The 14,239-nt window shown below is 60.7% G+C and overlaps 1 protein-coding gene across 9 annotated transcripts in view; it reads left to right on the top strand.

Moving 5' to 3' along the window:
- The window catches only part of LOC105472048 (coiled-coil domain containing 187), a 51,862-nt gene that overhangs the window by 4,459 nt on the left and 33,164 nt on the right, over positions 1–14,239 (top strand). For all 9 annotated transcript variants that reach the window (XM_071078617.1, XM_071078616.1, XM_071078612.1 and 6 more), the window contains exons 4-9: positions 1,115–1,222; positions 6,125–6,259; positions 6,778–7,940; positions 8,370–8,464; positions 11,698–12,293; positions 12,757–12,850. In XM_071078617.1, coding sequence (XP_070934718.1) covers positions 1,115–1,222; positions 6,125–6,259; positions 6,778–7,940; positions 8,370–8,464; positions 11,698–12,293; positions 12,757–12,850 — 2,191 coding nt within the window. The remainder of the gene's footprint in view (positions 1–1,114; positions 1,223–6,124; positions 6,260–6,777; positions 7,941–8,369; positions 8,465–11,697; positions 12,294–12,756; positions 12,851–14,239) is intronic.

The following is a 14,239-nucleotide window of genomic DNA, read 5'->3' as shown; positions in this document are numbered from 1 at the left end:
TCCCAAAGTGCTGGGATTACAGGCGTGAGCCACTGCGCCCGGCCGGAGGGCCTTTTTTTTTAAGTGCCCAGTTCAGTGGCGCTAAGCACATTCATCGCGCTGTGCAGACATTGCCAGCCTCCATCTCTAGAACTTTCCATCTTCCCAAACCGAAGCTCTGTCCCCACTTACTCTCCATCTCCATCCCCCAGCCCCTGGCACCTACCTTCCTACTTCCTGTCTCTATGGACCTAGTGACTCTGGGGACCGTATAGAATGTGTCCCTTGCAGAGGACCTGGCTCTTGAGGCTCCTCCTGCCAGCAGAGTTGGGGCCTGTAAAACCAAGGGACAGGCCCAGCCTGGACCCAGTGGCGTTTGGAGGTTCAGACACCTTTGGGTCAGGGTCCTCTTCTAGGGGTCCCCACCCGTGGGACACCCGTCAGACATGGCAGGCTCTCGCATGGTGGCTTCCCAGATGCGCCCCCACCCCAGCTGTGCGGAGACTAAAGCTTGGAGGCAGGGAAAGATGACCGGTGAGCTTCCGGAGCCAGGCCCTCTCGGTGGCCGCTGCACTCGCTGCAGGACTTTGAGCAAACTCCACCCCCTGGGGTTCTCCATTTCCTCCGCATCAGCAGATGCCCTTGCTCTTCCTGGCCCTGGTCCCAGAGGTGTTCAGTCCGCTGCTCCCACTCTGTGCATTCACTTGGGTCCTGGCCGGTCCAGTCATTCATTCACTCAGCAAACAGTCCTGAGTGCCCATGGCCCGGGTCCCCAGCTGGGTGCTGGATTCAGAGAGGAGAAACTGGTTCCTGTCCTCAGGACCTCTGAGCCTGGAGGGGAGGCCGCCAGACACTCTGGAGGGAATTTGAGTAGGTGTGCCCGATTCTCTAGGGAGGAGTCCCCAGCGGCAGTCCCCAGGCAGAGCACTGCAGGGGACGTGACAGTCAGACTGTGCCACGTCCCCAGCGTTAGCCGCCCACCCTGGCTCTCACCAACCAGGGATCAGGACCGGCAATGTTTATGACTCTAGGAACTGTGTTTGCACAGGACCCCAGGACAGCCATGTGGCGGGGCCTGTGTGTCATTTTACTGCTCACCCTCCCTCCCTTCCTTCCTTTCTCTTCCTCACTGAAGTTCTAAGGGAAAAACCCAAAAGGGCCAAGAGCAGTTCTTGCAAAAGAGAGAAGACTCCGAAGTCACCCTACCCTAGAAGACCAGCCAGAGACAAAGACAAAGACGAAGGTAAGGTTTGCTATTTTGGGGCCCCGGCACACTAGGTGTATATGATCCTGGCACACACTAGGTAGGCAGATGGCTTTCATTTCTGGAGCTGGGGCTGGCCGGCCAGACTGCCACATGCACAGGGTTCTGCAGGGCACCTGGGATCGGCAGGCCCGGCTGGAGCGTCAGGGCTGGTGCCCCAGGCAACTGGTGACCTTGGCCACCACTGGAGCAGCAGGTGGTTCCTGTCTGGGCAGGGGCGTGTCCCTTGAGACAAAGTAGAAGTCCACAAAACACCGGGCACTATTGTCCTCTCAACACTGGGAGACTGGGCGAGTCTAAGGAAACAGAGCCGTTCAATCACACTGTAGCATGCATTGGCAGCTCATGGTACCCGCAGCTCATGGTACCCACAGCTCATACCACCTGCCGCTCATGGCACCCATAGCTCAAGGCACCCATACCCCATGGCACCCGCAGCTCACAGCACCCACAGCCCACAGCACCTGCAACTTATGGCGCCCGCAGCCTACACCACCCGCAGCTCACAGCTCTCCAGAGCAGTAACAGATACTGGCATGGGTGCACGTGCGGTGGGCAGCTCAGGGCACGCTTGGCCGAGGGAGCCGTGCCTGCTTTGTCAAGTGGGCACATTTAATGAGCAAGCCAGGACATCTCCTTCCACCTGCACACTTGGGGGTGGGAAAGGGTCTTCTGTAGACCCCACTGCAGTAGCTTGGGGACTCCGCACAGGCACATGGGGGTGTGGGTCAGCCATGCGCTTGCGTTACGATTAATGTCATGCGTGTTTCCCGGAGAGTCCAGTCAGGTAATCCTGTGGGTGGATCCCAGTGGTCACAGAGGAATTTCTGATCCAGGCATCTCCCCTGCTGAGGACCGGGCAGAGGTGTCAGAGACCCAGCGGCCCAGCCTGGGCATGGGTTTCAGAGAGAGCAGGGTGAACCTGAGAGCGGCCCCTGCCCTTGAGCGGGTGGGCGGCAGGCAGAGTCCCTCCGGGGCTTCCCTCTGGGGCGTCTTCGTGGTCAGGGGAGTGGTGTGGCCAGCACCCACACTATGTGGGCCCACTGCAGCCTCCTGGTTCCCCGCCAAGGTCAGCAGTCTTGCTCCCATTTTGTAGATGAGGCAACCGAGGTTCACAGAGCGTCCACAGCCTGCCCGGAGCTACACAGGCAGAGGCAGAGCCTCCCACCCGTCCAGCCCGAGGCCGATGCTCCTAACCTGGGAGCCCACCCATGTGCACCTGGGGCCACACCTGGGCAGCTTGTCAAGGCCACCCTCCAGGCGTGGATCCTGGGGCCCCCGAACCACGGGATTTTGGAGATACCAGCAACAGCCCCCAGGTGGAGTGAACGCCACCCACTGGGCTGAGATTGGCTCTGTGGGACCCTCACTCTAAGTTTTAGCAGTGCCAGCTTGCCGGCCTCTCCCGTGATGCTCCATGCCTCAGTGTCTCCACACTGTGTGCAATCACAGCCCTGGGGCCGCGGGGAGGGGCACTGCGTGGCGTGCGCTCTGTCCGTGCCTGGGGGCCTGAGCGTCTGTCCTGTGTCATCAGTCACCGGCCCCTCTGCTCTTAGGCAAAGCGGCAGCTTCCAGCCGAGCGTAAACGCCTCTGTGCCCACACCCAGAGAGGACGCGCGGGTTAGGTGGGAGCTCAGCGGGGCCGCGGGGCCACCATGTGCATTCAACGGGGCCAGAGGCCAAGCAGGAGGGGAAGGCGATCGAGGGACCCGGGCACCAAGAAGGTTCCGGAAGGCTGTGGAAACATGCGTACAATATAACAATTTTCTGCATGATCACCCCCTCCTTCCCCCAAGTCTTTGGTTTGTTTTATTTTAATGGCTCAGTTGAAAAATGACCTGCTTTCTGCCTGACACCAGGTCAGAGGGCATGCCACCGGCCGCATTCATCATCGTAAGCACCATGTCACCCTGACAGTGTTGACCATTAGTTTCTGTCAGTGACGAAGTCACAGCTGGGCTAAGGAGAGATGAGTTTCAGTTCAGAGGTCAGAGCCACAGGACTTGGGAATTGGATGAATTAGAAATTTGCTGTAGTTAACAAAAAATTAAATCACAATAGTTATAAAATATTCATCCATCCGGGCCAAAGGAAAATGAAGCCCGATATTTAATTTCAGATTATATCACCTCACTTTGCATTTTTTATCATAGATTCGGTCGGCCCCGGAACTTTGACAGGGCACTTGGGGACTTCATCCATTTCCACAGATTAAAAATCCTCTCGTAAAAAAATTAATTGCCATTAAACTGCTCAGCGGAAGAAAAAATGTGCCCATCAGGACCCATTTATCGAGCGGGACCCTCTGGCGGGCTGATGGGGAAGTGAGTGGCCAGCGATGGAGGGGCCGGGCGAGCAGGCAGGCAGCCCCTCCCCAGGCGGGCCCCGGCGCAGCACCCCAGCGAGGGAAAGCAGCTGTAGGGACTAGGATGGAGAAACCCTACCGGGGCTCCCCTCCATTCTGGGTCCCCCCCGAAACCCAGCTGTGGCCAAATGGGTCACGTTGGCCTCAGCTCCGGCCTTTGACACCACCCTGAGCCAGCGGAATCCTGACCCGCTTCCGGGCCTAACTCCTGCAATGATCGTGACTACCCTTTCATTCTTGTGGCCCTATGGCAGGTGCTGTGAGATACGGACCCCATTTTACAGATGGGGAAACTGAGGCATGGATAAGTGAATCACCTGCCTGAGGCCCATGGCTGATGAGTGGCAGAGCCAGACTTAAACCCAGGTCTGGGACTCCTGAGACCACACCCTAAACCTTCCTCTATCTTGGGGTCCTGTCCTAGACAGGGTATGGCCTTAAGGCGTCCTGTCCTAAAGTGGGCGTGGGGCATGGCTTGGGGTCCTGTCCTGCTGAGGGCGTGGCTGTGGGAAACCTGTCCTTGGGGATGTGGCTTTGGGAGGGCATGGCCTGGTGGGCATGACTGCGTAGCCCATTCCCCTTCCTGGAGAGGTAGCTTCAGGCCTGTGGCTGATGGCCAGGGGTCAGGGCAGTGTGAGGAAGGTGCCATGTCTGGGGGGTGCTAGGGAAGTCCCTGATTCAGTCCAGGAGCCTGCCCCTGGGTGCTTAGCTCTCTGGATGGTCCCTGCCCAGGGCACCCTCATTTGGCAGAACGTTCCCCTTCGTGGGGGCCAGGGCGAGCCCTGGCTGAGACTCCACGGTGGTCTTAACCCCAGGCCGTGGAGTGGAACCGCCCTGGGCTGGACCTAAGGAAGGGGCGTAGGCGCCAGGGACTCATAGCATGTGTGGTGTTGGCCCTGCAGAGCCAGGTGTGTGTGAGCGTGAGTCAGAGAGCATGTGTGTCTGTGTGAAAGTGCATGAGAGCATGAGTGTGTGGCAGTGTGTGAGTGTGAGAACATGTGTGTGTGAATGTGTATGAGAGCATGAGTGTGTGGTAGTGTGTGTGAGTGTGAGAGCATGTGTGTGTGAATGTGTGTGAGAGCATGAGTGTGTGGCAGTGTGTGTGAGTGTGAGAGCATGTGTGTGTGAATGTGTGTGAGAGCATGAGTGTGTGGCAGTGTGTGAGTGTGAGAGCATGTGTGTGTGAATGTGTGTGAGAGCATGAGTGTGTGGCAGTGTGTGAGTGTGAGAGCATGTGTGTGAGAATGTGTGTGAGAGCATGAGTGTGTGGCAGTGTGTGAGTGTGAGAGCATGTGTGATGTGTGTGAGAGCATGTGTGTGGTAGTGTGTGTGACTGTGAGAGCATGCGTGTCTGTGTGAAAGTGTGAAAGCATGAGTGTGTCTGGTAGTGTGTGTGAGTGTGAGAGCATGCGTGTCTGTGTGAAAGTGTGAGAGCATGAGTGTGTGGTCGTGTGTGTGAGTGTGAGAACATGCGTGTCTGTGTGAAAGTGTGTGAGAGGATGAGACCGTGTGTGAACATGTGTCAGAGTGTGTGCGAGTGTGTGTGCCTGTGTGAATGTGTGACCATGTGAATGAGCGTGTGTGACAGCACGTGTGCGGGATGCTGTGACTGTGTGAGTGTGTGCGTGCCTGTCAGCACTGGAGTGCGTGTGTGAGCCTGTGAGCCCGTGAGGGAATTGTGAGCATGTGTGTGAATGCGTGTGGGGGGGGGCACATGTGTGAGAGCGTCTGAGCATGAGTGTGTGTGAGTGTGCGAGCGTGTGAGCCCAGGGCTGGCCCTGCTTCCGGCCTTTGCCAGGGCCCTCGCGGCTGGGCCCACGGGGCTGGCAGCACTGATGTTGGCATCGGTGGCCGTGAGCTGGGCTATGAAGTACCACCCTGATGAATGCTGCTCACTGTGTGACGCCATTTGTGAGCGAAGGCTCATTTGTACTCGGAACGTGGGGCCGTTTGTTGCCGCGATGCTTGGGACTCCCTGTCCTGCCAGTCTGGGAGCCTTCACCGCCGCCCACCCGTGTGACCACTGACTGCTGGCTTAAACGCAGGTTAATCTCCTGGGGCTCGGCGCGTGTGGCCGGCGGTGGCAGGACCTCCCATGTCCGTGCGGAGCCTGATGTGCAGCGGGGAGCGGAGGGTGGGGCCGCCGGCTCGCGATTGTCACTCCTGCTGCTGCTGCTGCTCAGTGTTTCTTTCGCAAGGGCTGTGTGTCCGGCCTGTGCTGAGAGCTTCACTGGCAGAGCTGTGGGGCAGGTCCCGTTGTCCACGCTTTCCTGAAGACTCTGAGGGTCAGGGAAGCCACCTGCCCGTGGCCGCCCTGAGACTCAGCCTTGCCCCGTGCAGGCTGAGGGTCCCGCTGTGCCCAACAGGGGCCTGGATGTGAGGGATGTGCCCCCTGTGCCCTCTGGGAGTGTTGAAGTGGCCTCCTGGGGCTGTGCAGAGCCACCAACCTCCCCGTCCGGGCCAGTGCCCAGAGGGACATGGGGCGCCCGGCTGCGTGTGTGTTTTCTCTGTTTAAGATTCGGAGCTGGTTGGTGTTTACGCCTGGAGAAAGGGACAAGCTCTGGTGAGGTCGCTGCTTGGGCCCCCTCCTGTCCTCCGCAGGCTCCATAGCAAGGATCCCTGGAGAGACCCGGCTCTCACCGTGGACTTAGGTACCTGTGCCTCTGCCATGAGCTCTGTCCTGCTCTGCTGTGGCATCTGGGGGTGGGCGCAGAGGAGGAGACGCCCAGGCTCCTGGCTGCCTGGAAGGAGGAGGTGTGGGCGCCTCTCACAGAAGCCTGCAAACACCCTCCAAACCTGCCACCCATTCAACTGGGGACTTCGGGCAATAAGTGTTTTCAAAGCCTAACAAAAGGGTTTCTGTCCCTGGGAGGCTCCATCGGCAGTTCCCAGGCAGGCACCCTGCCAAGGCGCTTTCCTGGCAGGAAGGCAGGATGGGAGCTGGCAGGGGCTCCCCAGACACTGGCACCCTCCACCTGTGCTTGGCTACCGTGTGCAGAGCAGCGGCTCATCACACAGGCGTGGTGCCCACCCTCAGAGGGCTTCTGCCCAGCAGAGGCCCAAGGGCCTCCTAGCCGCCCCCACGCTCTTTGCCTCCAGCCTGGTGGAGGAGCTGGCTTTGCTCTCCCCTCTGCTCCTCTCCTCACCCCTGATCCTCCTGTCTTCGCAGGAGACAGCGAGAAAGTCACAGCTGCCGAGTGCTCACCGGTTTGTGCCCAGTGTCCCGGTGCCACCTCCGCCCACAGTGACCAGCAGGTGTCTGGGAACACACCCAGCCTGGCTTCCTTCGACCAGCCGGCGACCATCCAGACGGCCATGGCCATCCTACGAGACCTGCGCCAGCAAATCCAGGCTGGTCTAGAACTGGCCCAGACCCGCAAGGGAGGGCAAGAGCTGAGGCCAACAAAGCGGAGGCTGCAGGACGTGGCAAGGAAGGGCCCCTGCAGGGACCCCAGTGCCCAGATATCCTTCTCTAAGAGTCCCTGGGCCATGACAGAGGGGAAGCGTTCCTCTTCAGAGAGGGCTAGGAGTTTCCACACCTGGGAGCCCTGGAGCTCCTCCATTGGATGGGAGTCCCGTCCGCAGAGGGCCTGGGAGACCCAAGGACAGGACTGCTCCTTCCAGAGGCCGGAGAGTCCCCATGAGAGGTTGGGCCACTTCTCCCGGCGGCCCTGGAGTGCGTTGGCTGGGCAGGCCTGCAGTTCGCAGAGGGCCTCGGGGGCCCAAAGACAGGGCCCCTCCTCCCAGAGGCCGGGGAGCCCCCCTGAAAAGCAGAACCCCTTTGGAACCCAGCAGTCCTGGAGTGCTGCAGCCACGCAGCCCTGTCCACAGAGGGCCTGGACTGCCTGTGAAGACTGGGAGGCCCTTGGCCCCAGACTGTGGAATCCTCTGGAAAGGCCCAGTCCTCCAGCACAGCGGCCCTGGAGCAGCTCCAGCGTGCAGAGGGCCGGCCCCCCGGGCAAGGGCAGAGGCATCGGCTCCCCTGCCTCGGGTGCCAAGCATGCCCTGCCAAGGCCCACTGGGAGCTTCCCTCAGAACCCACCTGGGAAGGAGAAGGACGTGCTACAGCCCTGCCCCAGGCCCCGGGGTCTCCTGGGACCCTCACACAGCTCCGAGTCCTTGCGGGAGTTCATGCGCCAGAAGGCGCAGGCCCGGCGGCGGCAGGCCCTGGAGGAGAAGGCCTCGGCCCTGCGCACACAGGAGCTGAGGAGCCAGAGGTTGCAGGAGGTCTACCGGCGGCAGAGGGAGGCCGTCCTTGGCAGGGCGGTCCCCGTGGTCTCCCGGACCACCCCTGGCATCGTGACCTTTGTCCCCAGTTCTGCGCAGTCCGCGGTACGTGCCGGGGGTGGGTTGGGGGGACTCAGCCATGGACCCGAGGCTTAGGCGCTCAGGTGCTGCCTCCAGCCCCCTGGTGCCCTCCAGGGAGTGGCTGGGTGAGGGCTGCAGCTGGGGGCTGGGGACTGCGCGGTGTCGCTGCCACTGCCCACAGAAAGCCAGAGGTTCTGTGGATGCCTCCCTGGGGGATGCCCTGGTGAGGTGCAGGGTCAGACTTGGGCGCCTTTGCCCCTGGGTACAACGGGGCTCCGGAGAGACTCCCTTGGCTCTCACAGCCCCTGAAGTGGGACCCCCGATTCCTGCACGGCTCTGGGAAAGCAGCCTGAGACCCCGAGGGGAGGTCAGGGCCTAGCTCTGAGGCTGAGAGAACGGGGCGTGTGGGCTTCCCAGGCGGGGGCCCTCTGATGGCATTGCCCTCTGCTTTAGGGCCTGGAAGCCTCCGGGAGCCTGGAGTCCCCGGTGCTGGAGTGGAGCAAAGTGACCTCTGGCGTGGTGCTGGGGGGCCAGGAAGCCCCAGGCAGGTGGGTGTGAAAGTGCAGGGGCTGCACGTGCTGGGTGGGGCCGTGGGTGGGCTGGGGCCGAGGACAATGCTGGGTGCGTTCTGGGGACCTCGTGATATCGCCTCATGACTGAGAGGCTCCTCAGGTGGGGCAGGCTCTGTCCCACCCGCCCACAGTGCCGCGTGGCTGCATGGAGCAGGCAGTCACCACTGTGCTTGTTCTCATGGAGGCAAGAGTCGCATCAAACTTAAATCCACCACGTTAAAGGGCACGTTCCATGGCATCGAGCACCTTCCCCGTGTGCTGTGCAACCAGCACTTCCACTGAGTTCCAGAACATTCCAACTCCCCATGAGCCCCACCCTCAGGAGGCAGCCCCTCCCCCAGCCCTGGGGGGAGCTATGGGTCTGCTTTCTGCCTCAACAGATTTGCCTAGTCTTTTTTTTTTTTTTTTTTTTGAGATGGAGTCTCGCTGTTGCCCAGACTGGAGTGCAGTGGCGCGATCTCGGCTCACTGCAACCTCCACCTCCCGGGTTCAAGTGATTCTCCTGCCTCAGCCTCCCGAGTAGCTGGGACTACAGGCGCCCACCACCACGCCCGGCTAATTTTTTGTATTTTCAGTAGAGACGGGGTTTCACCACGTTGACCAGGCTGGTCTAGAACTCGAAACCTCAGGTGATCCACTCGCCTCGGCCTCCCAAAGTGCTGGGATTACAGGCATGAGCCACCGCACCCCACCTGGATTTGCTTATTCTTGACATTTTATCTAAATGGGATCACGGGGTACGGGTCTGGCTTCTCTCACCGAGGCTAACGTTTTCCGGGCTCATCAGTGTTGCAGCTTGAATCAGAACTTCACTGAGTCTGTGGCTGAATAATGCCGGCTGTGGGCAGGTGACCTTCACAGCCTCGTGGCTGACGGATGCCTGGGCCCCACCTGCGGCGGCCGTGAGCGGGCTGCACGGGCTGCTTCGGTCCTTGTGCTGTTTCTCTTGGGTACACGCCTGGCAGTGAACTGCATGGGCACGTGCACCTCTGTGTGCAGCTTTCTCGGGCACTCGTACCCCGTTCCCCACAGCAGCCGCCCTGGTTCCCATCCCCTTGCCGGCGCGAGGGTCCCCATCTCTCCTCTTCCTCACAGTGCTTACTTTTCGCTTATTTTCTGTGTTTCTGTTTTGCTTTGACTACCGTGTATTTGAATTTCTGGAGGCCCCTCCCCCGAGGGCATCGTGAGTCACACACGTGGGGTCTGAAGACCTCCCCGCGCTTTGCTTGGGGGAGTTGAGCCTGGGTCTCACTAGTTTCCAGCCTGGCTCTTGCCCAGGGAGGGCTGTGGAAGGCCCCAGCTTCAGGCCAGTGGCACACACTCTCTGGCCTGGCTTCACGCTAGGCACCTGTGAGGAACTCTCAGCCAGGCCTCCTGCATGCCCTTGGTTCCAGCGGGCAGGGGATGCTGGCTCAGAGGCCGGGGAAGGGGCTCCCACCCACCAGGAGCGTCCCACCCTGGACTCCCTCAGGGCTGCCCCTGGCATATCTTTGGCAGCCGGTGTTGGGGGCTTCCAGTTGGCCCCGGAGCTCAGCTCCCACCCCTCTCTGCAGGACCTGACCCCTCCCTCTGGCTCCTTTTGGCTCCATTTTGTCCTGAAGGTGCTTATTTGGGGATTACTTCCCTGGAGTCTGGGTCACAGGGCAGCCCAGGGGCTGTGTCTGTCAATGTCCAGAGAGACAAGGACACAGGTCCTGAGTGAGCCACTGAGTGAGCATCCCATCTGGCCCCGCCGTGCCACCCCCTCCCTAAGGGCAGCCCCTCCCCCACTGGCCACTGTCAGGCTCCGTTTGCTCAACAGGATCCTGCCAAGCTTGGTCCTCGTCATCTTGGGCGGCTGCAGGGCCTCATCTCACTTCATCACGTCCTTGTCTGTTTTTTTCCCCACCTAAAAAATTGTAGCCGGGCGCGGTGGCTCACGCCTATAATCCCAGCACTTTAGGAGGCTGAGGTGGGAGGATTGCTCGAGGCCAGGAGTTTGAGACCAGCCTGGACAACATAGTGAGACCCCATCTCTATTTCCTCCAGAACTCTTCATCTTCCCAAACTGACACTCTGTCGCCATAAAACACTAACTTTCCATCTCCTCCCCAGCCCTCTGCAACCACCATTCTACTTCCTGTCTATACGGATCTGCCTGTCCCAGGGCCCTCATGTGAGCGGGAACACACTGTATTTGTCCTTTTTGTTACTGAAACAGCAGGGGTTTGGTCTCAGTCCTGCCGCTGGCCACACAGAAGGCCAATCGCGGAGACAATGAGTATTGCCAGGGAATAGGCTTTAATTGGGTGCCGCTGCCGAAGAGACGGGGGCTCAGTCTCAAATCCAACTCCCTGCCTGACAGACTAAAGCTGGGGTCTTGTGTATCAGGGAAGGAGTGCAGCTCCGTGCAGGAAACGGGAACTAGGGAAGGGTAAGGAAGCAAGCGTGATGCACAAGGAGTCTGGCATCTCATCGTCCGGATGTGGTGACCTGGTGCGTTTCAACTCCTTGATTCTGTCTGGGAGGGCTGGTGGTCGGTTTCCTGAGAAAGGAACTCAGGTAAGACAAATGAAACTTTCTCACGTGTTAAGACCGGCCGGGCTCATTTCTATGGTCATTCAGAAGAAACCATGAAGGTGAGTTCCAGGGGACCATCGGGCCAGTTTCATTTTGTGCCTGGCTTATTCTACCAAGGGTGATGTTGTAGCCTGCATTGGAACGTGCTTCCTTTTCAAGGCTGAATACTATTCCACTGTGTCGGTGGGCCTCATTTTGCTTCTCCGTTCGTCCCTTGATGGACACTGAGTGGCTTCCACCTTTTGGCTGTTGTGAATAAGGCTGCTGTGAACAGGGATGACGTCTTTGAGACTCTGACTTCAGCTCTTCTGGGTGCGTGCCCAGAGGCAGACTTGCCAGACCCGTGGTCGTTCTATGTTCGACCCAACTGCCTCTCACCGCGGCAGCACCGTTTTACACCCCACAGGCAGTGCCCGGGATCCAATTCCTCTGTCCCCTCACTCACGCCTGGCCCTGTTCCTTGCGGCAGCTGTGTGGTTTGTTGTGTCTGTTGTGTGGATACCGTCACCACTTCCCTGGTCCCTGCGGACAGACACTCGGTCGGTCACAGACGCTGCTGTGATGCTCACCCCCACAAAACACGCGTGCTTTTCATGCCCTGCTGGGGCGACCGAGCCTGAGCTGATCTGCCCACGTCTCTCTCCCTGCAGCTTCTGCCTGTGTTTGAACAGAGCCTGGAACCGTGCTGAGACCCTAGAAACCCCAGGGATAGGGGGCCCCCAAGATGAACGGGATGCCCCCGTGCTGCTGTCAGCCTCACCCTCTCTGGGATCCCTGGAGCCCCAGGACCTGACCACCCACTACCTACCCCGCGGGCTGTGCATCTACCTGGACCCGAAGGAGGCCGAGCACCTGGGCACTTCCAGCCCCCTGCACCTCCAACATAAGCAGGCGCGGCTGCAGGCGCTAGAGACCACGGCCAAAGTCCTCAAGCAACGGGTCGATAGCCTCACTGCCAAGCTGCAGGATGCCGAGGCACCGGACACTGTCGGGGACCTAGCTGCCAGCCTGCTGCGCTTACGTGCCCACACCCTGCCTGCTGCCCCCACGCTCACCGCCCCAGCCTGCCCTGGAGCCTTGGGGCCCAACGGGGGCAGAGAGGCACCTGGGGAATGGGCGAGCGTGCAGCCCCAGCCCCTTCTCCCTGCCACTTACTTCCTGGACGACGAGACACTGCCGTGGGGCCCCAGCTGGGAGCAACAGCAGAGTGTGAGCCTGAGGTCCCCCCACGAGAGCAAGCCCCGAGGTAGGCTGGCACCTGGGCCACAGTGACCGCCGGGTGGCCGGGGGGTCCTGTGGGCTGGGAGGAATGGGGACCCCATTTTGTCTCTGAGCCTTGGCTTCCTTCCTGGAAAGGGGGCTAGGAGGACAACAGCCAGGGGTTGTCCAGGGGGTCTGAGCAGCATGGTGTACGTGGGCTCTCCCGCGTGGCGTGTGGAGTGTGTGAGCTCTCCTGTGTGGCGTGTGGCATCTGCAACAGCTGTTGCTCCGGTCTTGTCCTCTGGCCAGAGGAAGAGTGAGGTTTCTCCCGTGGCTCCTTCCCTGCTGACTCCCTGCCCTTCCTCCAGCAGAGGGGCCTGAGGGCCAGGGAAGCTCCCCCACCCTCACCCCTGCAGGTGTGGCTCAGGCTCTCCTGCTGTGATGGCTTGGGTCCCCCGTCCTGTGCTCCCGCTGACCAGGGAGTGAAGCCAGGTGCCCTCTTCTCCAAGGTTTCCTAGAAGAGGGACACGTGGATGTGAAACTGGACAAAAGGCTGCAGAGAGGTGTGGCCCCCTTCCAGGCCCTCAGCCCCTCTGCGGGGAGGTAAGCCCACCTCCCCCGCGACCCCCAGGTCCCTCTCCGTCCCAACTCCCTCCTCCCAGGGGAGCATCTGTCCTACCCCAGCACCTGCAGCCCCAGTGAGCCCCAGGCGGAAGTGGAGCCCAGCAGGTTCGGTCCAGGGGCGTGTGCAGGTGGAAATTGAGTTAGACACTCATGACAGAGGTTGTAGTGCACGCGGCGGCGGCTCCCTCCCGAGCACCTAAGCCTCAGTAGCAGCTGTGGCCTCGAGTCCCTCCTGGGGATTTGTGAACATGTTTGGATCTCCTCTCCTGAAAAACTCCCCTCCATACCTGCTCCCCACCAAAAATCTTCCTCCGAGCCCACCACCTGCCCAGCAGCCTCTCGCTCTTGCTAGGGTGGGCCGGGATCCCTGTCCAGGGCCTCCTGGCCAGCAGTGCCCTCCTGGTCGCCGCGGCTCCCTGCACGCCACATGCTGCCAGGCCTTCTTGGGCCACTCACGGCCACTCTCACCCCTCTGTCCTTGACGGAAGCACCCGGGTGAGGGACCCCGGCCTGACCTGAGCCGCTTCCCAGGCAGCCCTGGAACCCAGGCTCAAAAACTCAGCACCACGGGCGGGGCAGGCAGGAGGCCAGGTCGGCGGCTGTCTCTTGGGAAGGCCTCTGTGCATCCTTAACATGTGGCCAGGTTCACCAGGGACACCTAGACGTTGGCTCCCTGGACGCCAGGGCCTGGGTCATGCCACCCACCTCCACCAAGCTGTCTTCTGGGTGGCCGAGGGCGTGAGGGCAGACGCCACGTGTAGCACTAGGGTGGCAGTGGGCACCACAGCAGAGGAGCTGTTGCTCAGAGTCCACATGTGGGGGAAGGGGGTGCCCCCTCCCCAAGCCCAACCTTCCCTCCTTTCCCCGCCCCTCCCCTCCCCGCTGCTGGGACATTTCCTGGCCCGAAGCCTCCCCTGCCCATCCTTCCTAGGAAACCCCACCAGCTTCCTCTCCTGGAGCCTCACTCCTTGACCTCAGGGGATGGTGGGCTTGGTGCCTGTGCCAGGGCCTTTGGGTTGTGCCCCATCTCACTCCCGACCCCACCTGCTGCCCAGGCCCAGTCCAGCCCGTGGAACTGAGTCATTGTGACCAGAAGAGGGCAGCATCGGGCCAGACCTCGCCTCTGTCCCTGCGTTGCCCGGGACAACTTCCGCCCAGCCCTTGAGAAGGGGTGGGGTGCGGGGGTGGTGAGAATTTTTGGCAAGGTTAATTTCAGTGTCCCTGGCTCCCCGGGGACCAGCTAGATCTGCCCCCAGGGCCAGACTCAGGCTGAGGTCTCCGCATTCCTGGCCTAGCCTGGGTCCAGCCAGACGGGCAGAGGCTTGGCCCAGGCTCCCTGTGGCGATGGTACCCAGACGTTCCCACCAG

Source organism: Macaca nemestrina, chromosome 14 (genome assembly GCF_043159975.1).
Source record: "Macaca nemestrina isolate mMacNem1 chromosome 14, mMacNem.hap1, whole genome shotgun sequence".
In the NCBI taxonomy this organism is placed as follows: domain Eukaryota; kingdom Metazoa; phylum Chordata; class Mammalia; order Primates; family Cercopithecidae; genus Macaca; species Macaca nemestrina.
Note: the sequence above shows the minus strand (reverse complement) of the source record. Positions and strands in the feature narration are given on the sequence as shown.